The 25,988-nt window shown below is 38.1% G+C and overlaps 1 protein-coding gene across 2 annotated transcripts in view; it reads right to left on the bottom strand.

Moving 5' to 3' along the window:
* LOC136871961 (protein BANP) overlaps positions 1-25,988 on the bottom strand; it is a 223,920-nt gene that overhangs the window by 14,351 nt on the left and 183,581 nt on the right. For both annotated transcript variants that reach the window (XM_067145723.2, XM_067145722.2), the window contains exon 7: positions 21,917-22,030. In XM_067145723.2, the coding sequence (XP_067001824.1) occupies positions 21,917-22,030 (114 nt within the window). The remainder of the gene's footprint in view (positions 1-21,916; positions 22,031-25,988) is intronic.

Below are 25,988 nucleotides of genomic sequence, written 5' to 3'. Positions count from 1 at the left end.
TTCCAACAATAGGGAAGGCAGAGAGTCTACTAAGTGACCATGGTTGCCAATTCACATCAGCTATTTTCAAGCAAGAGCTTGAATGCTTAGAAATAAAGCACATTCTGTCAAGCATTAGACATTACAAACCATTATTCTCGTCATTATTCCATATTGAAAAAATAGCTAATCACAAAGTTTATACAAGGAGTAATTTTAATACCACCTATTCAATACAAATTTATTCCACTATAGTGTGGTTAAATACACATGGAAATTATCAGAAATTTGAAGGGCACGTGTTTCGCCCACTATTTACTGGGCATCATCAGCCTCAATCAATCTTAAAACACACATGGTCTAAGGAGTCATAATAACTTACGTAAAACGTATTGATGAATATTTACAAGTGTTAATACTGTGGATGCAAAATGTTTACAGTACAAAAATATTGAATAAAACAGAACTATATTAAAATCACTTTGAAAAATTGAAATGTTCATCTAAAAGTAATAGTCACACATTGTTTTTAAAAAGTAATCCATGTCTGACACTGAAATGGATCTTTTTGATGAAAAGCTTGAACAATATATATTACATTAGTAAAACAGAATATAAAAAATAAGGCATCAACAGGATAAGAACAGGACGGTTAAAAGATACAGTATATGCTCATGTTTGAGGCCAATATTTAAAATAAGGATGGAAATAAACTATACCGCCTTCAATTCAGCTATTTAAGACGTCTTGGAAGGTTGGATAAAAATTGTGGTATGTCGTGAAGTGCTAAAAAACATCGAAAAATTTGCCACAAAACGCTGCTAAAATATCAAATAACAGAAGGTAGGCTGGACGACAATTTCGTGTAAAGACTAACCCTGCAGATACATTAGGACATACATTACATCTTGAGAATAAATTGTTTACTACGGACATCCACGTCTACAGGAGGCATTTTGAGGTCTTAGTGATGTATATAGTGTAAGTACGATGTTGCGATGGAACAACCTACTACATCCATAGGCTCCACAAGAATATTGTCTTTGTTACGGAGAAATTTTAGACCACAATATAAATATTCGGACTCAGAGACAAAAAGTGAAGAGGTACATGATGAACAAAATGAGCAGACTGCAAACAGGCCAGAAGATAATTCTGATATACCAAGAGCCCAGTGTCCTCATTGTAGTGGATATTGTCAAGAAACAAGAGGTGTAAACATTCACATTAGTCACTCTCATTCATGAATACATGGATGTACCTTGTTAATCTACTTCAGTCAACATGAATCTCATCAATACAACCAGAAGATGGTATTATTCCCAATGAGCATCAATAACCTGTTCAAGAGGAGATACTCTTAACTTTCCAATCAGAATTAAAAGAATGGAAGAACAAATTCACTCGTTTCTCCAGTGAAAATGATTCTGAGTTTGATACACTCATGTGGGAGTTGTCTGAATTTCTGAATTACAATCTCCTACCTGGTTTGAAAAAGCCTGCTACAAAATATTATGAAGGCAGGAGAAAACAACGTCTTGGACATCAAGGTAAAACATATAGGTAGTCGTTGAATCCATAACATGCGACCAAGAGAGAACGCCAAGAAAGAAAATGTAAATATGACTATCAGCTCACTCAGTTTCAGTTCTAAAATCAGAGAGGGAAAGGTGTGTGCAGGTTACTGAATCCAAAATCTGAATCTTTCAAGATTGATATTTTCAAAATATTTGCTACTTACTCAGATTTATTTTCCATTGAAAATTTGAATATAAGGCATGATTACTGTTCCAGAAATCAATGACATAAACCATGTAGAGCCAGGTGAAACGTACAGCCCCACAATTACAACAGAAGATATTCCGTAGCAACATGTTGAATTGTAGTAGATACCACGCCTGGTCCTGACCATGTCCTAGTACGAGTCATAAGGGACCACCACACGGTATACAAAATCATTGCGACTCAAATGCTTTCAACAGGCAAAAGATGATGTTGACTGTCTGTCAAACTAGAGACCAGTAACAACTTGTTTGGTAATTAGACGTATTACTGAAAGGGTATTATATCAGTATTTGCATTCCTTTACAAATTTCAGCGAACACCAAAGAGGCTTTAATGACCAGCCAGGAAGCCTTATAAATACTTCCATTCTCAGAGGACTCCTCAAGACAACAGCAAAGACAGATAAGCAAGAAGTTACCGTGATCTTTCTAGACATATCAAAAGCCTTCAACATATCGGACATCAGCATTTAAATCTAACACTATATTGCGAGTCAACTCAAGTCCTAAGCCAGGCTGTAGATCAGTAAAGAGGCTTCTGCAGTGGTAAATAGTTCCTAAGTTTGCTGCTTGTTTTTGAAGCCAGGAACTTCCCTCAGTTTGGTCAAGTATTCTGGTGAAATGACTTGACCAATTAAAAATTTTACCCTGTAAAAATGTGCAAAATATAGCACAAATTGTATATTAATCAGGTTCGCTACCAACTCTTATCTTTCATACGTAGATGGGATGAATGGTTATTGTTCTCAGTGGTAAGTGTAGCAAAATATAATATTACTTCACCTGAGCTTGATATCTAATTGCAAAGTGTACTTTGTAAGCCTTGTTCAAGTTCATTTCCTTGTTACAACTTAGTGACTACTTCGCACAATTTTTTATGACATTGAAGATGGATAAAAGAGAACTGTTGGCAATACTGGCTGTAGGCTACCAATATTCATAGTAGCTGCCAGCTGTGAGGAACATGTGGATTTTGCTGCTTGAACTAAGAAACCTCTTCTTGTCTGTTTATTATCTGGTTTGTCTTACTAATGTGGAGAGATTCTAATATGGTGGTCACAACAGATCAAAGCAAGATCTCTCTTGTGATCTGCGTCGTCTCTGTTAGATCTCTGGTCTCCCTGCTTTTCTCCCATCCCTTGTAGTATCTCACAACTTGGGTGATTGAGTTGAATGACTGTGTAAATATCTTGTCTTGTTTGGTAATAACTTACTAATTTTAATACTTTGATTTTGTATGCCAATACATAACCTTCCTTTCTATTTTATGGGAGGACATTTTGTTATCGTGACATCAAACACCCGGGTAGACATAAACATTTTCTTTATTTGTTTCCCTTTTATTTTACTCCCTGTGGAGCTATGTCTGCCTTACTCCAAAATAGGCTTTACACCAGGAACTTTGCCTTAGAAACAGAGAATAATAACTGATTTTGTGGTGGACAGAAAAGAAAGAAAGGTAATGAGAAGAAACTTAAATGAGATTAATATTATTCAATGATGTAAATTACAAGAGTGATTTCGAGAGGGAGAATTTCAGGTGATAGGAATTCCCTGCACAACAAGGCAAATAGTAAAATCCAGTCAATAGAAATGAAATTCATCAGAACAATGAACCAAAAGACCAAGAAGGACAAGATTAGAAATGAAGCAAACAGGAAGGAGGCTAGCATCAAACTACCTGTTACCGAGTTTTTAGGAAGATGCAGGCTACAATGGTTTGGACATGTTGTGAGAATGGACAGAAAAAGAACAGCAAGGAATTACTTTGACAGCGAAGTGAAAGGGGAGAGGCCAGTAGGGAGACCAAGGAATAGATGGATAGACACAGTGAAATCAGAGATCAGCAAGAGGAACGCCAAGTGGAAGGACATAGAGGAACAGAAACTATACTTTGACAGGAAGAAGTGGCGAACGCTTGTACACCACACCTGGGAAACTGGAGCTACAAAATGATGATGATGTTGACGAAACTTAAAACTCCAATAAATAAAAGAATCAAGAGTCCGTAAGTTGTACCACCAACCTTGTATCCTCTATCCTGTGTATGCCTATGTTATTGATGAGTGTTCAATTATGTTAATTATGTGTTTGTATATATTAGTAATAGAATTGCTCGGCTTCTATTTTTCTCAGTTTCAACTGCATGTTCATAAATTGGTGCCATAATAAATATGTGTGACTTAATCTTATCGTTTCTATGAAGCAGACTCGTTTATTGATGCTTACCATAGGTCCTAAGAGCCTGGATCTGGGTGATTTTTGGTCTGTTCTGAACTACGATCACGGCCATTTTATCGAACAATTTAGGTAGCTGGGTACATGCTGCAATGTTTGTGTCACCTGTAAAATACCTTCAAGTCAATAAAGGTGGGGATAAATTATGTATGAAATTGAAGCAAATTGTTTTGAACGTGTAGAGTAGCTTGTGGGATGAGAATCCAGAGACAGTGGAAGAAATGGTGAAAATGACCGCGCACTTGACTAGCATTTCTACATACAGAGTTTTCGTGTGTCACTATACTCTGATTTTATTCTAAGAGGTATTCAATGGAAAAGATGCCCATTTCAGGAACGTGTCTGAATTATGTAAATAAACAATCAAAGCGACAAGGGAATCAAAGCTGACTAAGCTGCATGCCATACTTATGGAAGAGAAAACGTATGTTCGTTTATCTGTTAGTCAGTATGTGCCAGCTCAATGCAAACTATGCACTCACCGTAAATAAAACAGAAGGGACATTAAAGCGGTATGGATATAGGAGGCATCTGTCTGACAAAATCTTTAGCGTACTCAAAAAATGAAATACTGTAAATAATAAATAAAGTAATCTTTTCTTTATATTTCTTACTGCCCGCTGCAGGAAATTTGTCGTCTTGAAAGGACCACGAGTGCGTTTCTACTTTCCGAATGATGAGACTACAAATGACAAAATTCCTGGAAACTCCTCACAGGAGTGGTTTCAGTGAGAAACTGCCACTGACAGTCAATGCACAAGAGCAGAATCTTATAATCATGTCATCAAAATTTTTGTTTTAAGTTCTAATGTGCCTCACACAAATCTCATAATGAAATAGAAACCTTGCTTCACTTGCAGGAAGATTAATTAAATTTGGTAATCTCACCATCATGTTAGGTACCTCCTGCTACCATATGTGACAGTAGACGGTACTACCTGCGACTGTCTGGCCAAGGGTTGGGCGGCTGTTATCAAATCTCACAAACTAAGGGAGAACCAATGGCTATGGGCAGAGGAGTTCACCTTCAGGGAGATTGTTGAAGCTATTATGTAGGATATGACACATAAATTCAACTGGAAGCTGCTGCTTTGCAGATGTAGCACAGGATTGCTAAAGGCTAAGGGAGATAACCCCGACAGAAAATCTTCTCTAACGCTAGGCCTAGCAAGTCAGTTGGAGAGTAACTGCAATCGCTTAGTGGACATCATGGAGAGAAGGAAAATATAAATCTTAGGACTGAGTGAAACTGAATGGAAAGGTAAAGAGAAGAAAGAGTTGAGGAAAAACTATACCCTCTACTGGAATGGTAACAAGAGAGAGATGAGAAATGGAGTAGGGTTGATATTGTCTAAAGAGTTAGATGGTATTACAGAGATCCAGTACATCAGTGAGAGGATTATAAAGGCAACAGTTCACGTTGGGAAAGAGAAGCTGACACTGGTACAAGTGTATGCCCTTCAGACGGGTTGCAGTCAAGATGAAAAGAACAAGTTTCCCGAAGACCTAGAAGAGACCATCAGTGAAGAGAGGGCAATCATCATTGGGGACCTCAACGCACAGTTCAGGACAGACAGGAATGGCTATGAGAAGGTGATGGGACCACATGGCTATGGGGGAAGGAATTCAGAAGGGGAACATCTCTTAGACTTCTGCATAAGAAACTGTTTGGTAGTAAAAAAACAGTTGGTTCAACAAAAGAGTCAGTCAGGTTTAGAGGATTCGATCCCGGGATCCCGACAGCTTTTCAATCCCGTAGTTTACGGAATTCAGTTTTCTGGATCCTGGGATTTCCATCATTTTTAAAAAATTGATGAATAGACTGCATGAAGCGTCTTTTTGGTGAGTAAATGCTTGTTGTTGTTTAGCGCACGACTGTATTGTACATCTCCTGTGTGTGTGAAAGTCTGACCACAATGCTTGCATTAGTACATTTCCTCTCCCGTGTGAGTGACAACATGAGTGAATGCCTAACCCCACTTCATGCATAAGGCAAGCGTTACTCCTCTATGTGCAACTTCCTGCTGGATGCGCTGGTAGTGCTACAGTCAAGTTGCTCCACTGTTCAACAGACTGGCATGTAACTCTAGCGTGTTACGTACTTGTTTTGCCAGCTGATTTCAGTAGCGTTTGCACCAGCATATTGAGAGGTTGTTTGTGAAAACATACACTTCTTTTTACATGAGTTGTTTATTGCTTTTTAGTTAACTTCTAATTAGTAGGTACTTGAATTTATGAATATCAATAACAAATGAAAATAATTCCTGCAGATCTGAGAGGTTATGTTTATATTGCACTAATGTAGTTTTTTCTCTTTAAAGGTATTTATAACTGACTATAGTGATTATGTCTCTATCTAAAGAAAGTTTTTACGTCAAACATAAAAAAGACAGAGATGCAACGTCGGTGTGGAGCCATTTTTTGGTCCCTAAAGATAGCAAAACAGCGCAGTGTAAATACTGCCTGGCTATATTAAAAACCCATAGACTACACATTCATCTTTCAACCAAACATAGCAAAAAAGTTATTACTGCAAGCCATCAACTAGCCAAAGTGGCGAAGAACCACCGGCATTGAAGAGAAAACAAAGTTCACTTGAGGACTTTTTTGTTAAAACTGTTAATTTAGATGATGTTTTAGTGCGAATGATGGCCTTAGATGGCTTTCCTTTTAGTATCTTTGTAACCTCAAAAGAATTGAGAGCGTTATTATTATCAAAAAGATATTCAGATTTACCGAAAGCTGCTTCAACAGTCCGTAACCGTGCCGACATTTACAGCTACAGAATTAAAAAGCACATAAAATCCCATTTGACAGGCGATGGGACTCCTTGGAAACAACTTGGTGAACGAAATGGAATTCGATGGCAAGCTATCAATATTAATGGGGCTTATGGAAGAAAGAAGGTAGAACTGGCTGAGTCAGCAAAGAGGATGCATCTGGATGTGCTAGGAGTAAGTGATATTCGGGTAAGGGGAGATAATGAGGAAGAGATAGGAGATTATAAAGTGTACTTGACGGGTGTTAGAAAGGGAATGTTTTAGTGCGAATGATGGCCTTAGATGGCTTTCCTTTTAGTATCTTTGTAACCTCAAAAGAATTGAGAGCGTTATTATTATCAAAAAGATATTCAGATTTACCGAAAGCTGCTTCAACAGTCCGTAACCGTGCCGACATTTACAGCTACAGAATTAAAAAGCACATAAAATCCCATTTGACAGGCGATGGGACTCCTTGGAAACAACTTGGTGAACGAAATGGAATTCGATGGCAAGCTATCAATATTAATGGGGCTTATGGAAGAAAGAAGGTAGAACTGGCTGAGTCAGCAAAGAGGATGCATCTGGATGTGCTAGGAGTAAGTGATATTCGGGTAAGGGGAGATAATGAGGAAGAGATAGGAGATTATAAAGTGTACTTGACGGGTGTTAGAAAGGGAAGGGCAGAGTCTGGGGTAGGGCTCTTTATCAGGAATACCATTGCACGCAACATAGTTTCTGTTAGGCACGTAAATGAGCGAATGATGTGGGTAGATTTGTCAGTGGGAGGAATTAACAAGAATTGTGTCCGTGTATTCACCATGTGAGGGTGCAGATGAGGATGAAGTTGACAAGTTTTATGAAACATTGAGTGACATCGTGGTCAGGGTCAACAGCAAGGACAGAATAGTGCTAATGGGTGATTTCAATGCGAGAGTTGGGAATAGAACTGAAAGATACGAAAGGGTGATTGGTAAATGTGGGGAAGATATGGAAGCTAATGGGAATGGGAACTGTTTGCTGGACTTCTGTGCTAGTATGGGTTTAGCTGTTACGAATACATTCTTCAAGCATAAGGCTATTCACCGCTACACATGGGAGGCTAGGGGTACCAGATCCATAATAGACTATATCTTAACAGACTTTGAATTCAGGAAATCTGTTAGGAATGTACGAGTTTTCCAGGGATTTTTTGATGATACAGACCACTATCTGATCTGTAGTGAACTAAGTATCTCTAGGCCTAGGGTAGAGAAAGTGAAATCTGTCTGCAAACGAATAAGGGTAGAAAATCTCCAGGATGAGGAAATTAGACAGAAGTACATGGATATGATTAGTGAGAAGTTTCGAACAGTAGACAGTAAGCAGGTTCAGGATATAGAAAGTGAATGGGTGGCATACAGGGATGCTGTAGTAGAAACAGCAAGGGAATGCCTAGGAACAACTGTGTGTAAAGATGGGAAAAGGCGAACATCTTGGTGGAATGATGAAGTGAAAGCAGCTTGTAAATGTAAAAAGAAGGCTTATCAGAAATGGCTCCAAACAAGGGCCAAGGCAGACAGGGATTGGTACGTAGATGAAACAGAGCGAAACAAATAGTTGTTGAATTCAAAAAGAAGTCATGGGAAGATTTTGGTAATAACCTGGAAAAGCTAGGTCAAGCAGCAGGGAAACTTTTCTGGACAGTAATAAAGAATCTTAGGAAGGGAGGGAAAAAGGAAATGAACAGTGTTTTGAGTAATTCAGGTGAACTTATAATAGATCCCAGGGAATCACTGGAGAGGTGGAGGGAATATTTTGAACATCTTCTCAATGTAAAAGGAAATCATCATGGTGGTGTTGCAAACAGCCAAGCTCATGGGGAGGAGGAAAAGGATGTTGGTGAAATTATGCTTGAGGAAGTGGAAAGGATAGTAAATAAACTCCATTGTCATAAGGCAGCAGGAATAGATGAAATTAGACCTGAAATGGTGAAGTATAGTGGGAAGGCAGGGATGAAATGGCTTCATAGAGTAGTAAAATTAGCGTGGAGTGTTGGTAAGGTACCTTCAGATTGGACAAAAGCAGTAATAGCACCTATCTATAAGCAAGGGAACAGGAAGGATTGCAACAACTATCGAGATATCTCATTGATTAGTGTACCAGGCAAAGTATTCACTGGCATCTTAGAAGGGAGGGTGCGATCAGTCGTTGAGAGGAAGTTGGATGAAAACCAGTGTGGTTTCAGACCACAGAGAGGCTGTCAGGATCAGATTTTCAGTATGCGCCAGGTAATTGAAAAATGCTACGAGAGGAATAGTCAGTTGTGTTTATGTTTGTTAGATCTAGAGAAAGCATATGACAGGGTACCGAGGGAAAAGATGTTCGCCATACTGGGGGACTATGGAATTAAAGGTAGATTATTAAAATCAATCAAAGGCATTTATGCTGACAATTGGGCTTCAGTGAGAATTGATGGTAGAATGCGTTCTTGGTTCAGGGTACTTACAGGAGTTAGACAAGGCTGTAATCTTTCACCTTTGCTGTTCGTAGTTTACATGGATCATCTGCTGAAAGGTATAAAATGGCAGGGAGGGATTCAGTTAGGTGGAAATATAGTAAGCAGTTTGGCCTATGATGACGACTTGGTCTTAATGGCAGATTGTGCCGAAAGCCTGCAGTCTAATATCTTGGAACTTGAAAATAGGTGCAATGAGCATGGTATGAAAATTAGCCTCTCGAAGACTAAATTGATGTCAGTAGGTAAGAAATTCAACAGAATTGAATGTCAGATTGGTGATACAAAGCTAGAACAGGTCAATAATTTCAAGTATTTAGGTTGTGTGTTCTCCCAGGATGGTAATATAGTAAGTGAGATTGAATCAAGGTGTAGTAAAGCAAATGCAGTGAGCTCGCAGTTGCGATTAGCAGTATTCTGTAAGAAGGAAGTCAGCTCCCAGACGAAACTATCTTTTCATCGGTCTGTTTTCAGACCAACTTTGCTTTATGGGAGCGAAAGCTGGGTGGACTCAGGATATCTTATTCATAAGTTAGAAGTAACAGACATGAAAGTAGAAAGAATGATTGTTGGTACAAACAGGTGGGAACAATGGCAGGAGGGTACTCTGAATGAGGAGATAAAGGCTAATTTAGGAATTAACTCGATGGATGAAGCTGTACGCATAAACGGGCTTCGGTGGTGGGGTCATGTGAGGCGAATGGAGGAGGATAGGTTACCTAGGAGAATAATGGACTCTGTTATGGAGGGTAAGAGAAGTAGAGGGAGACCAAGACGACGATGGTTAGACTCGGTTTCTAACGATTTAAAGATAAGAGTTATAGAACTAAATGAGGCCACAACACTAGTTGCAAATCGAGGATTGTGGCGACGTTTAGTAAATTCTCAGTAATGTATGTATGTATGTATGTATGTATGTATGTATGTATGTATGTATGTATGTATGTATGTATGTATGTATGTATGTATGTATGTATGTATGTATGTATGTATGTACTGTATGTATGTGTGTATGTATGTAAAAGCTGAATTAACTGTTTTTAAAAACTGAAGGCCAGCGCTTTAGTTTGAGCTTTGATGAATGGACATCGACTTTTAACAAAAGATACAAGAACGTAAATATTCATTGCGAGAAAAAGTTTTGGAGTTTAAGCCTTATTTGTTTTGATGCTTCTTTGAAGGCAGAAACATGTGTTGATGTTTTTAATTCCTGCAGATCTGAGAAGTTATGTTTAAATTGCGCTAAAGTAGTTTTTTCTCTTTAAAGGTATTTATAACCAAATATAGTGATTATGTCTCTATCTAAAGAGGACTTTTTTTGTTAAAACGGTCACTTTAGACGATGTTTTAGCGTGAATGACGGCCTTAGATGGCTTTCTTTCTCAATTCGATATTTCACTGGACAGCGAAATCATGGCAGTCATAACCGACTGTCCAAATGTCATACTCAAAGTCGGAAAACTTGTCAATGCAGAGCACCATGTTTGTTTTGCTCATGGCATTCACTTAGCCATTTGCGATTTACTTTATAAAGAAAGTATACCCTGTATACCGGCTTCAGAAAATGAGTCCACCGAGCTCCACGATGTAGACTCAGATGATGATGATGATGATGATGATGATGATGATGATGAAGATCTTGAATAAGGATTAGACCTTGAAGAAAGAGAAAATTGCCCGGATTTAACGAATGACCAGAACATCAACGATGTAATAAGAAAGTTTGCAAAGTGGTTCTTATTTTCAAAAGAGTGTCCTTGAAGAATGATACCATTCTTCAAAAATATATGAATATAGAGCATGGCAAGGAGGTTAGTTTACTGCTTGATTGCAAACCCAGATGGAACAGCATCTACACTCTGATCGAGAATTTTGCCTTCTTGAAATTTAGCGTCAAAAAGGCGCTTATTGATTTGAATAATCCAGTACAGTTGGAAGAGTCCAATTTCAAGCTCATTGATGAAATCATTAAGTCTTGGCTCCAGTCAAATTAACTGTAGAAGCACTCTGTCGCACTGATGCAAATTTATGCACAGCTGATGCTGCCTTTAAGTTTCTTTTTAAGCAGTTAAATAACAATAGCTCCGAGTTGGCTTCTAAATTCAAGATACATTTACAAAAGCACATGAAAGATTGCCGAAGAATTGAGTTGAGTGTCATATTATGCTACCTACAAAATCCTCATAGTGACAATGTGGCGTTGGCGTTTGATGATGAAATAAAGCATTCATTTTCAAGCCTGAGCAAAGTCCTGATAAAGAAACCAGATTGTTTCTTTAATTGAGAGATTAAATGGTAAAAAATGATGACAAAGAGGAAGAACAAAATTTGCAAGTCAAGCCTACAAATACAGAAAAAAGTGATTTGACGCTCAAAGGAAAGCTTTAGCTGGAAAAAGAAAACAGCATGAAAATTATGTCTGCTGAAGCATTAAATGAAAATGAATTTTCCACAATTGTTAAAAGGGAAATGAACCTATACGAGTCTTCAAATTCTACTCAGAGCTATAACCTAGAGCAAGCTTATAATTATTTACTAACGATTCCTCCAACTTCCATCGAACCTGAACGCGTTTTCTCAGCAGCTGCATATATGTGCAACAAATTGAGAAGCAGGCTTGGTGATGAGACACTGGATGCGTTGTTATTTCTCAGATCATATTTTCGCAATTCAAATTAGAATGTTCCTATAAAATTAGTTTTCTTCATATTTACGAGAAATGTGAAATGTGACTGATTAATGTTATTTTTAAATACTTTTTGCTAAGAAACTTTCTACCTACTTATTATGTTGTTAGATGAAAGTCGTCTATTTAGTCTATGATCAGAGAGATTGTTGTTCATTTCCAAAGTTTATTTGCATAGTTTGTTACATAACATTTAAAAAAAATTTATGTAAGTTTAAAGAGAGCTCACTGATTCTTCGAAAAGAATAATTTTAACATAGAGACTGAGTGATTTTAAATCTGGTTAGTCTGTCTCTAAGTCTGATTAGTTAAAGTGATTAGATTAGCTAGGTGTATACCGTAAAATATGTTGATTTTGTCTAAATTTCGATTTGTTGATTAAAAAGCTGATTTCTGTAAGATTTTTTTATTTTTTATTTTTAACCTTCAATCCCGGGATCCCGGGACTGACCAAGTGTAATTCCAAAATTCTGGGATTGGAAATAAGGGCCGGGATCGAATTCCCTAGTCACGTTACAGCTGGGATGGAAAGAGCAGGACGGTCATTCACTATGTCATTTCAGATTAAGTAAGTAGACTTGTGACTGATGTCAAGGTTATTCAAAGTGAGAACCTCAATAACGACCACTGGTTATTAGTTGCAGATCTGAAAGACATTAATGTACCAAAGATAACAACCAGGAAATTGCCTAAGATTAAGGTGTGGGAACTACAACAGACTAGAAAAAGGACCGAATATCAGGACCGTATATGAGGACAACTGCCTACAGAAGAAGTGGAGAGTGGTGAGGTAGAGTGGACAAGATTTAAAAACACCTTGATAAAAGAAGCAATAGAGATCTGCGGGAACACAAGTGCGAGAGAAAGGGAAAAAGAGACACCCTGGTGGAATGAAAGAGTAAGATCCTCAATAAAGGAAAGGAACATAGCCTGAAAAGAATGAGACAGAGAGAAATTCAAGCCATAACAGGTAAGGGACAAGGGGAAGATCAGACACCTCGAGCAAGTTTACCAGGACAAGAAATTGAGGGTTAAAAGAGTAGTAGAAAAGGAGAGGATAAAGTCCTGGGAGGAATTTACTAAAAAACTGAAGGAAGACAGCAGAGGGAATATGAAACTATTCTTCAGAGTGATCAAAAACAAAAGGAATTCAGTTGAAACCACCAAAGCAATTGAGGATTCTAATGGAAATCTGGCCAGTAAAGAAGAGGACATCCGAGAGGTTTAGAGGAATCATTTTGATCACCTATTGAACAGGACAGAAGCAGATCAGAGAACAAAAGAAACAGCTGTTGAAACCTGCACAGAGGAACCTCCCATTACATGGGCAGAAACAGAAGCAGCCCTTGAGAAGATGCCACAAGGGAAATCCCCAGCGCGGACATGATTAATCAGCAGGAGTCCAGGGTTTACAGTGGCTACACAGAGTGCTAAATGTAGTTTGGAAAGATGGCAAGATACCTACTGATTGGAGCAAGGATATAATTATCCCCCTATTTAAGAAAGGAAATCGCCAAAAATGCTCCAACTACCAGAGAATAACACTCTTTTCTCATGGGCTTCAGATTCTTGAGAAAATCTTAAGAGAGCAGATTGGGAGTCATCTTAGAGCCACAGTTTGAAGAGAAACAGTATGGCTTCAGGCCTAACAGGTCCACAACAGACCTAATCTTCAGTGTCCGTATGTTAATGGAAAAATATTGGTAAAAAGGGAAAGATCTGTTTATTGTTTTCTTGACATTGAGAAGTCATATGACAGCATTGCATGTCTGAGAAAAAGAGATGTGCCAGAGGGACTGGTGAGGAAAGTTCAGATACTATATGGGAACTGTACCAGCTGTGTGCGATTGGGTGATGGACATTCATCCTGCTTCAAGACCAAAAGTGAAGTCCAGCAAGGCAGTGCACTATCCCCATTATTGTTTTATCACCATCATGGATGACATGACGAAGAACATCAAGAAAACCCCCGGTGAACTAAATGCAATGGCCTTCGCTGATGATGTCATAATCTAGGGAGAAACTGAGAAACAAGTACAGTTGAGACTCAAAGAACAAAAGGTTAAGTTCCAGGAGTTCAATCTCAAGACAAGCAAACTCAAAACAGTAGTGATGGCAATAAACAGAGAGGGACGACCAGCGAACATCATGCTAGGAAACCGCCCACTAGAAAGTGTGGAAAGCTTTACATACCTCGGCAGTAGCTCGGCAGATACACTAGCATACTTGCGAACTTTTGAAAAGGGCTTTCGGGAAAACTCATGAAAAAATCGAACGATTCTCGACATACCCTGGCTTGATGAAAATAATAATACTATTGGGCGACAAAATACAATAATTCATGCCTTAAACAGGATACTTCAATGAAATTATATCTACTTACATCATAGGCCAATGATTTGTAGATAAACATAACAATCAAGAAGAAATCCAAGTTAAACAGCAGCAGGTGTGGTGAATATTAGTTTGGAGCATACATAACAGGACTTCCTTGATAAATTAAGCAGATATGCGATAATTGAAAAAGGCTTTACACAATAAAACTTGTTTAATGTAACACGGGCAAGAAATAATACACAATGCAAATCACACACTGGTTTGACTTTCAAGTCATAGTTGTGGCCTTTTTAGCTTCCTGCAAAAAAAGTCTTGAGAAAATGTTTTGTCATAACAACAGGGACCAGAACTCCTGGTCTTCAAAATAGAAATAGACTCCAGATATTCATTGGACATGGATGATCTGAATTCTGTTCTATTTTTCTTCACAATGCTGAAAACACGTACACATTCTGCATTGCTGTGGGTTATGGTGAGAATAGAGAGCATTACTCTAGAAATTCGGTTATACTTAAGAAGTCCATCGGCTCCACGAATTCTTTATATATTTGTGCCCAACTGGAATCACTTTAAGCATCTTGATTTGCAACCAAAGTGTCATCTACCTAAAGAGCTGTGAACTGCCTCTAAAGCTCATTCACCACCTCATTTTTAGTTTCATTCTCTTCCTTGTATATCATGATAGGAAATTTTCAAAGAAGAAATGAATGGAAGAAAACCGTGCATCTTCAATTTTGTCTAATCTAGCAACTTGAGCATGCTTTAACACATCATCCTTGAGTGGAAACTTGTTCATGATGTAGTCACAGGCAGTACAAAAGTAGTTTCTCACTGATGAAAAGAAAAGAGATTTATCTGTATCCTGGAGATCATTCACTATGTTCTAATTCTGAATGCCAATAACTAACTCATCATCACTTCTTTGATTTTGAATCAAGTACTGTTTCTTGTTGGATTTATTCATGATAATCTACAATATGAATATAACGTATGAAAATGTTCGAAAACAAATGTCTTGATACCTACTGAAACATCGGAAGGAACCTGGATCACTGAACGTCATATAAAATTATAACATAAACACTCAAGGCAATTAAACACTTCATTAAAACATGTCAAAGCACACAAAGTCTTAAACCATTAAATGAACATGACGCCAACCTTGTGAACAAAGAATATGCACATGGTAAAAAACATACAAGTTTTTGTCCGCGAATTCATAAAATGACACCGTCCATCCGTAAAATGCTGCAATTTCCATAAATTTTAAGGATAAACCGTAAAAGTTGGCAGGTATGCACTAGCCATAAAGAAGGTGACAAATAGAGTGCAGAAGAGCTCTCAGTTTTACTAGCAAATACGAACACTCCTTTGCGATCCCAAAGTACCAACAATATTAGAACTGGTGATGTTCAATCAGTACTTCATACTAATCTTAACCTATAGTATTGAACCTGCACCCTCACTAAGAAAGACTCATCAAGGTTGCAGGCATTCGAGATGAAGTTCCTTAGGGCCACAATTCAAAAAACCAAACTGGACAAGTTGAGGAATGATGTGATTAGGAAGGAAGCTGGGATTGTTACATCATTGTTAGATCGGGTTAGCATGTCCAGACTGAGGTGGTTTGGGCATGTAATGAGGATGGAGCCAACAAGGACAGCATATGTTAACTTGGAGAGACATGTGGCAGGGAAACGGATGGTGGGAAGACCAAGAACCCACTGGGTGGACATCATAAAGGTGGACATTGCAGATCGGAGAAGGACACTGGAGGACGTCATTAACAATAGAACGTATCTCAATAAGACAGAACGGAAGAGGCTCGCCAACAGTACCCGGGAAACTGGAACTATAAAATAATGATGATGATGATGAATCTCACTGTAGATTCACAATTAAGTATTTATTTTCCACCTAGTCGATACAATGATTGCTTAAGGCAATTTTTAATGGTCAAAAGTGGTACATGTTTCGTATATTATCAACATCTTCAGCCACATAACACTGTTTAGATGAAAAATGTATAAAATTGACAAAATAATGCTTTAGAGGAAGTGTCCTTAAAATTAACACTTCCTCTAAAGCATTACTTTGTCAATTTTATACATTTTTCATCTAAACAGTGTTATGTGGCTGAAGATGTTGATAATATACGAAACATGTACCACTTTTGACCATTAAAAATTGCCTTAAGCAATCATTGTATCGACTAGGTGGAAAATAAATACTTAATTGTGAATCTATTGAAGTGCGATACGGACCATGAAGCTGATTTTATGGAATCTCACTGTCTCAGTATTCGTCAGTAGCCTGTACGTTACATGATATGGACATGTAATTGGTACAAACAATAAAGGAATAAATAGATGCAGAACATAATAAAAGTACAACGATGTGAAAAAAAGTTATTTCTTTTGATGCTACACTATCTAAGAATGAAGCATGATTCCTTGATGTCAGTAATAGGTTGGTTGTGGTGGGCAGAACCGAGACGGTGAAGGGGAAAGAGGTGAAGTACTCACACGTGGAAGGATACTTTCCTTAGTTCTTGAGCTGACTTCCACCATAGCTGCTGGACCACTCCCATCTAAACTGAAATAACTCATCATCAATCTACAGATTGACAGACTACAACACACACTGAAACTACTAAGGGTAAAACAAAGCCAATTCACTTGTTAAGAGGACTTGTGCAGGGATCACCATTATCACCAGCATTGTATAACCTGGCCACAGACTTCATTTTTGATGAGATAACAGAAGAAAACCTACTGCAAAAATATGGCTAATCGGTTTCTGCAGAATTGCCATCTGTTTCTATTATGGATTTTGCTGATGACACAGTTATTGTTGGCAAAAATAAGAAAGCAGCCCTTCAGTTGATGCACTGCTATCATGTTGTTCAAGAAAATAGGTTTAGATATAAATATACCTTGTAAAATTACTAAATTTATTATTTAACCACCTATTCAATACTTTATGAATAAGTATAGTAATCTTCAATACGGAACTACAATGACATTTATCACTTAGAGATAAATGCCAACAAATGTGTGGGCATATGCATTGAGAAAAGGAAGCTCATAGATAGAGCGCTTGATATTCACGAAAATCTTAAGATTAGTACTATTAAAGAAAGAGAAGAAATTTGATATCTTGGAGTCACTTTTAACCCCTCAGTGCAGTGGATTTAAATGCCTGGTCGTCTCTGTGCTGTGGAAGGAATTCTTAGCACGGTGTTTAAACTTTCTCAGATTTGTAAAGGGCTTTATTCAAAGCAACACAACTTTGGCACTATTTTACAGATTTTAATTATACTGGAATTATTTTTTTGAGGCAGGACATAATCGGATAAAATTTGAAACGGTTGGAGGGTCCCTGATGTGTACCAACGGCCTCATTGCTGTTGAAATGCATAACATTACTAATTGATTCAAATCTATCCATTGAAATAACAGATTCAAGAATTGGTGTAGACAAAATAGAGTTTTTTGAAAAATAGCTCTGCAGCGAAGCCTTTTATATTATACCCATTAGCACATAAAGAGCAATCACAATGTATATCTTGTGTAACGGTTCAAATCCCGTTACAAGATGATATCTGTATTTTTATTATTGTATGATTTTATCTGTATTTTATTATTATTATTATTATTATTATTATTATTATTACTATGTCAGTATTATCATTATGTTATCTGTGATATTGTTACTATTATTGTAATTATCTGTTTTATTCAATTCGATTTTGCAATTGCCTGTTGCTTGCAAGATTGTACTTAGATGTATGCATATATATGTATGTGTAGAATAACACTCAATACCTGTACAGTGAGAATTGTTGTATATATCAGAGATGGGATGTGACGTTGGTACATTGCGCAAGATTGGTGGCGATTCTGCCAAGTCATCGCCGCGCCTTGGCTACGTCATCGTATTTATTTAGCAATGAGCGCACGGACTCAGTCGCCGCGGGGCTATTTCACAACTGTATGTAATATTTGCCGCGTTGTGGGAGTATGTCATGGTTATTTCTGGAGATTACGTAGCTGTGTCAACCAACGTCTATATAAGGTGGGTGCATATTGTAGCGTCAGTCATTACTTATACGGATGCAGTACAGTGAAGTAGTCTACTAGATCAAGAGGCCTTAGATGGTCAGTCAACCAGTGTGAACGAGAGATGGTGAAGACTCAGTGAGCCAATATTGGTCATTGAGAGAGTGAGACCAAATGGTTGGTCCGTCACTTAGTGGAAGACGCGGACGCAAGGCTTACCAAGGAGTCAGAGAGGGCAACCCTGGACCTGCCAAGAGGTCATACCATATTGACTTACAAAGAAGTCAGATGATATGGAGAAGAAGCAGTCGCAAGGATGTATCACCACGTTAGGCGTGACACATCTACAGTAAACACCAGAGCAATGGATTACGTCGTAATTACACTCAAAGTGTTGAAGGTACAGTCAAGTGAATCAGTGAGGGAAATATTTCGTATAAATTGTTAAATGTCCGGTCAAGAATAATTCAAATTCATGCCTAGTTTCTTTCAGTTGCAATGTCATAATTTCATATTCTCATCCGTTTTATCGCAACAAGACTCACTATTTTTTGATATATTATTTAAAGAATATATATATATATATATTGTTCTATCAAACGAATTCATAGTTTTATTTCATTGAAAGTAAAATATCTTAACCTCAAAATTAATGGGGAAACCGAACGCCAATCTCCTTTTCCCAGAACTTATATGGTATGTTGTCAAAAGTAAGCTTATTACCCCACACCCTAGAGATAGTCAAGAGTCTCATTCTATTATTGCTGTACTGAGTGACAGCTGGCGCCCTTCAAATAACGTATGCGTAAGTAAGCAGGTAACAAGTAAATGTGAGTACAAGGTTCGACGAGTGTGTATTTTATATAATGAATATTAATTGTCATAATTTCCATTTTAAATGCAGATATACAGATTTTTCAAGTTAAATGCAGATTTATATGTTTGTAAAATTAGTAAGCGACTTAGGAAACTTTTACACTTGTTCTTCGTGACTGGTTTCCAATCCCGCATTCTGGAGCGAAGTGGTAAAAGCCCCTAGATCGGATTCTTTGCTCAGCATATAAATTTGTTTCATGAACTATTAGTTCCACTATCTCGTCCATAAAGAACGTCTTAAAAACTTGCACGCCATCACATTCCCCAACTGCTTCATTCTGAGGTCCTGGGTTCCCTATAAACTGTTCTGTTTGACCCGCATAACTAGACATGTTTTACCATCGAAATGTATTAGTCGTGACATGCACATTGGCATTTTGCGCACTGCCGTCGTATCTGATTCCAAATCGAGGACTTCGCGTACAGCGATTTCATCCGGATCACTCAAATCGTCATATGAATCTAGAAAACGTTCGTCAGAACCACTCAACTGTTCTAAAACATCCTCTAATTCCACACTCGATAACCTGCACTTGCTTGTAGAAGCCATTTCCACTCACGAACGACAGAATGCAAGACAGCCAGTGTTAGGAAAAAGGATGGGAAAAAACAGTCTCAAGAGAGCCCTAAATAGATAACATTTATGATTCTGTTGACAGTCAGGTTCTTCCCCGAGAGGAAATGAAGGTATAAAGCAAGGAATGTGCAACAGTAGTCGCCAGATAGCAAACAAAAACAGTGCTTGCCCCCCGTGGCAGAGATAAACATTTCTCGAAATATCACTTGAATTTCAGTGACAAAACATTATCAAAATAGGGATCAAGTTATATTGTTCAAAAGCTCAAATGTTCCGCTTCAAGAAGAAATGAGTTGAAACACAAAAAGCTTTGACTGTAACCGCTAGATCGCAGTACAGTACACGCGTGTCGTGCGTGCAGTGCTCTCACTCCACTGCGTGTGATGTTCACTGCTTGACGAGCAGTGCTCGGCACTCCACGCTGACAAGTTAACGATACATCCACCTTTGATGCAACCTCTTCTTTAAAAATCTTGCACAAGAAGTTAGATCGCTTAGAGCCTCACCTTTGTTAAAGACACATCAAAAGTTCATTGTTTTGAACAAAGCAGTCAGCTCTACTCTTGTGTACGCTTTTCAGACTGCTGAAATAAGACAAGTACCGGTTAGCTAATATTCAAAGGCCTCAGACTTTTAAAAGCAATCTGGAAAGTGCATCTGCAACAAATAAGTGCATGCAACACTCTTCGCCGAGCCAGCAATAGCTACGTTTTAAAGATGTGTGATCTGTCATCCGAAAAGATGCACTGTTTATAGGCCCTTAACATTACAGATATTAAAAGGTTCTCCAATAAAGGCAACGACCTTCCAAATCTAAGAAAAATCCGCCAAGATCTAAGAAGTCATGAAATGACAGTTTGGTGTTCTTTGCCTCAGAAGGGGATCAGTGTAGAGTTGTATAACAAACACACTCCAGCCAACAGTTGGATTAGGCATCAACAAGGACTATCTTGTAGTGAATGGCAGGAGGCAATCAAGATGACATGAAATGTTTCTGCAGTACAGAATATTCCGGGCAGAACACAGGATAGAAACCTTTGTCGCAACTGCGTCAGACAGAAAGAAACACTGGCTTACATTCTGGGTTCTTGCCCTTATGGTGAAGTACTGAGAAACTCGCGTCACCACAAGATAAGATAATTGATTGCAGAAGAACTCCACAGTAAACACTTCCATGTGCATGAAGAAGTCCATAGTTTGTCTATGACAGGCGGTACAAGACTAATTGACATAACTGCCTTTAAAGATAACGACAAGAAAGGCTTCATTATTGATCCGATCATCCGATTCACGTCGGCCAGCCAGGCATTTATGCGCCCAAAAATGCCGTTCTACAAAAGCAAATACCAGCTGAATGAAGCAGAGATTATCGGCCTAATGGTTGGTGCCTGTGGCAAAATACCTGCCTTGTTCATGGAATTCTGGAAGAAGTTTGAGCTGCCTATGAACAGCATTGAAAGCATAGTTACCACCACCACCACAACCACCACACATAGATATGTACACATCCTGAGATCTCATTTGTCCGTACGTCCATAATTTAAAAAAACATATTACTGCTATATTTCTATAAGATAAAAATTTCTGGATCCTAATGTGCTATACTTTGTCCATTGTGACAACCCGTCATTGCGGTAAATAAATAAATAAATAAATAAATAAATAAATAAATAAATAAATAAATAAATAAATAAATAAATAAATAAATAAACAAACAAACAAACAAACAAACAAACAAACAAACAAACAAACAAACAAACAAACAAATAAATAAATAAATAAATAAATAAATAAATAAATAAATAAATAAATAAATAAATAAATAAAAATAAATAAAAATAAATAAATAAATAAATAAATAAATAAATAAATAAATAAATAAATAAATAAATAAATAAATAAATAAATAAATAAATAAATAAATATTAGCAAAATATATTATTCACCCATATTCATATGGTTTGAAGACTGGTATTCCATTCAATATATCTACCAATAAAAACAAAATCTTAAAACATGAAGATATTAAACCAATATCTGGACATTTGTAGAATGCTCAATAAATGGTTGGCAAAAATGCAATCATGCTGATGTGAAGTAATTAACTTTACCATATACTCACAGGCAATATCAGATCTTCACTCAGCACCTGAATATTATGAGTCTCTTGAAGTCTAACTAACTGTTCAGGAGTTGCATGTAATACTTGAATATCACCTTGTGGCGTGTGAATCACCTAAAGCAGAAAACAGAGTACTGATAATGATCAACACACATTAATATTAAGAATGTAGAGGAAAAAAACAAAATACAACTGCCAGAAAACATAAATTTTAAAATTATTCTTGAAAGAATGGCATACTTCCAGACATTATTAAAAACGAATGAATAGTGCATGATATGGGTTACTGTAGTCACGTCCTAGTTCGTGAACCATGGGAAACTGCTGAGTGGCCTAGTAAGTGGTTCTGAGAGTCGGGATACCAGTTGCTACGGAAAGGGAGTGGTCATCTCAGACCTATTCTGGGTCATGGCTTCCTTGTGCTCAGGAGGCTAGGGCTATACAATCCATCGTGGTTTCTAAACCGTCAGAGGAGAGATCCTCACTTGGACTATGTGTAAGTAGGGTAGCATCCTGCTTCATGAATTTACCAAGCTCAGAACTTTTTAAGCAAGCTTCGGACTTATGGGAGTAACGGAGTCCCACTCCCATTTGACAGACAAAGGACTCCTTGGAAACAACTTGGCAAACAAAATGGAATTCGATGGGGAGCTATCAATATTAATGGGGTTTATGGAAGGAAGAAAGTAGAACTAGCTGAGTCAGCAAAGAGGATGCATCTGGATGTGCGGGAATAAGTGATATTCGGGTAAGGGGAGATAACGGGGAAGATCTAGGAGATTATAAAGTGTACTTAAAAAGGGAAGGGCAGAGTCTGGGGTAGGGCTGTTCATCAGGAATACTAATGCCCACAACATAATTTCTGTTAGGCATGTAAACAAGCGAATGATGGGGGTAGATTTGGCAGTTGGAGGAATTAGGACGAGAATTGTCTCAGTGTATTCACTATGTGAGGGTGCAGATGAGGATGAAGTTGAAGAGCAAGGATAGGATAGTGGTAATGGGCGATTTCAATGCAAGAGTTGGAAATAGAACTGAAGGATATGAAAGGGTGATTGGTAAATGTGGGGAAGATATGGAGGATAATGGGAATGGGAAGTGTTTGCTGAACTTCTGTGCCAGTATGGGTTTAGCAGTTACGAATACATAAAGCTATTGACCGGTACACATGCAAGGCCAGACTTTGAATTCAGGAAATCTATTAGGAATGTATGGGTTTTTTGGGGATTTTTTACATGAAACAGACCACTATTTGATCTGTAGTGAACTAAGTTTCTCTAGGCCTAGGATAGAGAAAGTGAAATCTGTCTGTAAAAGAATAAGGGTAGAAAATCTCCAGGATGAGGAAATTAGGCAGAAGTACATGAATATTAGTATGAAGTTCCGAACAGTGGACAGTAAGCAGGTTCAGGATATAGAAAGAGAACGGGTGGCATATAGGGATGCTGTAGTAGCAACAGCAAGGGAATGCCCAGCAACAACTTTGGGTAAAGACGGGAAAAAGCGAACATCTTGGTGGAATGATGGGGTGAGAGCAGCTTGTAAACGTAAAAAGAAGGCTTATCAGAAATGGCTCCAAACAAGGGCTGATGCAGACAGGGAATTGTATCTAGATGAAAGAAACAGAGCGAAACAAATAGTTGCTGAATTCAAAAAGTAGTTGTGGGAAGATTTTGGTAATAACCTGGAAAGGCTAGGTCAAGCAGCAGGGAAACCTTTCTGGACAGTAATAGAGAATCTTAGGAAGGGAGGGAAAAAGGAAATGAACAGCATTTTGGGTAATTCAGGTGAACTCATAATAGATCCCAGGGAATCACTGGACAGGTGGAGGGAATATTTTGAAAATCTTTTCAACGTAAAAGGAAATTTTCATGGTGGTGTCACGAACAACAGAGCTCATGGGGATGAGGAAAATTATGTTGGTGAAATTACGCTCGAGGAAGTGGAAAGGATGGTAAATAAACTCCATTGTCATAAAGCAGCAGGAATAGATGAAATTAGACTTGAAATGGTAAAGTATAGTGGGAAGGCAGGGATGAAATGGTTTCATAGAATAATAAGATTAGCATGGAGTGTTGGTAAGGTACCTTCAGATTGGACAAAAGCAGTAATTACACCCATCTATAAGCAAGGAAACAGGAAGGATTGCAACAACTATCGAGGTATCTTCTTGATTAGCATACCAGGCAAAGTCTTCACTGGCATCTTGGAAAGGAGGGTGTGATCAGTCGTTGGGAGGAAGTTGGATGAAAACCATTGTGGTTCCAGACCACAGAGAGGCTGTCAGGATCAGCTTTTCAGTATGCGCCAGGTAATTGAAAAATGTTACGAGAGAAATAGTCAGTTGTGTTTATATTTCGTAGATCTAGAGAAAGCATATGGCAGGGTACTGAGGGAAAAGTTCACCATATTGGGATATGGGATTAAGGGTAGATTATTAAAATCAATCAAAGGCATTTATGTTGACAATTGGGCTGCAGTGAGAATTGATGGTAGAATGAGTTCTTGGTTCAAGGTACTTACAGGGGTTAGACAAGGCTGTAATCTTTCACTTTTGCTGTTTGTAGTTTACATGGATCATGTGCTGAAAGGTATAAAGAGGCAGGGAGGAATTCAGTTAGGTGGAAATGTAGTAAGCAGTCTGGCCTATGCTGATGACTTGGTCATAATGGCAAATTGTGCTGAAAGCCTGCAGTCTAAGATCTTGGAAATTGAAAATAGGAGCAATGAGTATGGTATGAAAACTAGCCTTTCGAAGACTAAATTGATGTCAGTACGTAAGAAATTCAACAGAATTGAATGTTAGATTGGTGATACAAAGTTGGAACAAGTAGATAATTTCAAGTATTTAGGATGTGTGTTCAGCCAGAATGGTAATATAGTAAGTGAGATTGAATCAAGGTGCAGTACAGCTAATGCAGCGAGCTCGCAGTTGTGATCAACAGTATTCTGTAAGAAGGAAATCAGCTCCAGGACCAAATTATCTGTACATAGGTCTGTTTTTTGACCAACTTTGCTTTACGGGAGCGAAAGCTGGGTGGACTCAGGGTATATTATTCACAAGTTAGAAGTAACTGACATGAAGGTAGCGAGAATGATTGCTGGTACAAACAGGTGGGAAAAATAGCAGGAAGGTACTCAAAATGAGGAGATAAAGGCTAAGTTAGGAATGAACTCAATGGATGAAGCTGTACGCAGAAACCGTCTTCGGTGTTGGGGTCACATGAGGCGAATGGAGGAGGATAGGTTACATAGGAGAATAATGGACTCTGTTATGGAGGGTAAGAGAAGTAGAGGGAGACCAAGATGACGGCGGTTAGACTCAGTTTCTAATGATGTAAAGATAAGAGGTATAGAACTAAACGAGGCCTTAGCACTAGTTGCAAATAGAGGATTGTGGCGACATATAGTAAATTCACAGAGGCTTGCAGACTGAACGCTGAAAGACGTAACGGTCTATAATGATGATGTATGATTATATAGTTGGGAGATCAGGAGAATCCATATGTCCGGTGAGGCACAGAGAGAAGTGGTTGTCATCAGTCAAGTCTGTGATGTAATTGTTGCCACAGCAATCCCAGAACTACCCAGGCAACTTATTTTTACTCTCAAGTAGCAGCCCTTGGTGCTATCAGCTGCAATCTAGCCGTCTCTGAGTTCAATGCCAATGAATTATTCCACGTTCGTTCATATTTCTCAAAACGATACATCACTGTAACTTGCAGCCCACAGATTACAGATTGTGAATTTTCCCTGTTTAACTTCCTCATCAGACTGATTTACAATGTTCATTATCACTTCTCTAGTTTCACTGTAAGTCATCTTTCCCTTTTTGTTAACAACAGACATTACGCTTTACAAAAGAGTTACTCGCACATAAATAGAAAGGAAAATAACGGGCAACAGCAGTAACAATGGATAATGGCACACACAAAAATGAGAGAGAGAGAGAGAACCATAAGACCCGCCTGTGTTGGTGTGACGTAAAAACATACCTTTAAAATGTTGACACAGTGAGAGTATTCAAGGAGTTACAATCAAAATAAGCTTTTCAAACAGACTGATGCTCATC

Source organism: Anabrus simplex, chromosome 4, assembly GCF_040414725.1.
Source record: "Anabrus simplex isolate iqAnaSimp1 chromosome 4, ASM4041472v1, whole genome shotgun sequence".
In the NCBI taxonomy this organism is placed as follows: domain Eukaryota; kingdom Metazoa; phylum Arthropoda; class Insecta; order Orthoptera; family Tettigoniidae; genus Anabrus; species Anabrus simplex.
This window is presented reverse-complemented; position numbering and strand designations above follow the sequence as displayed.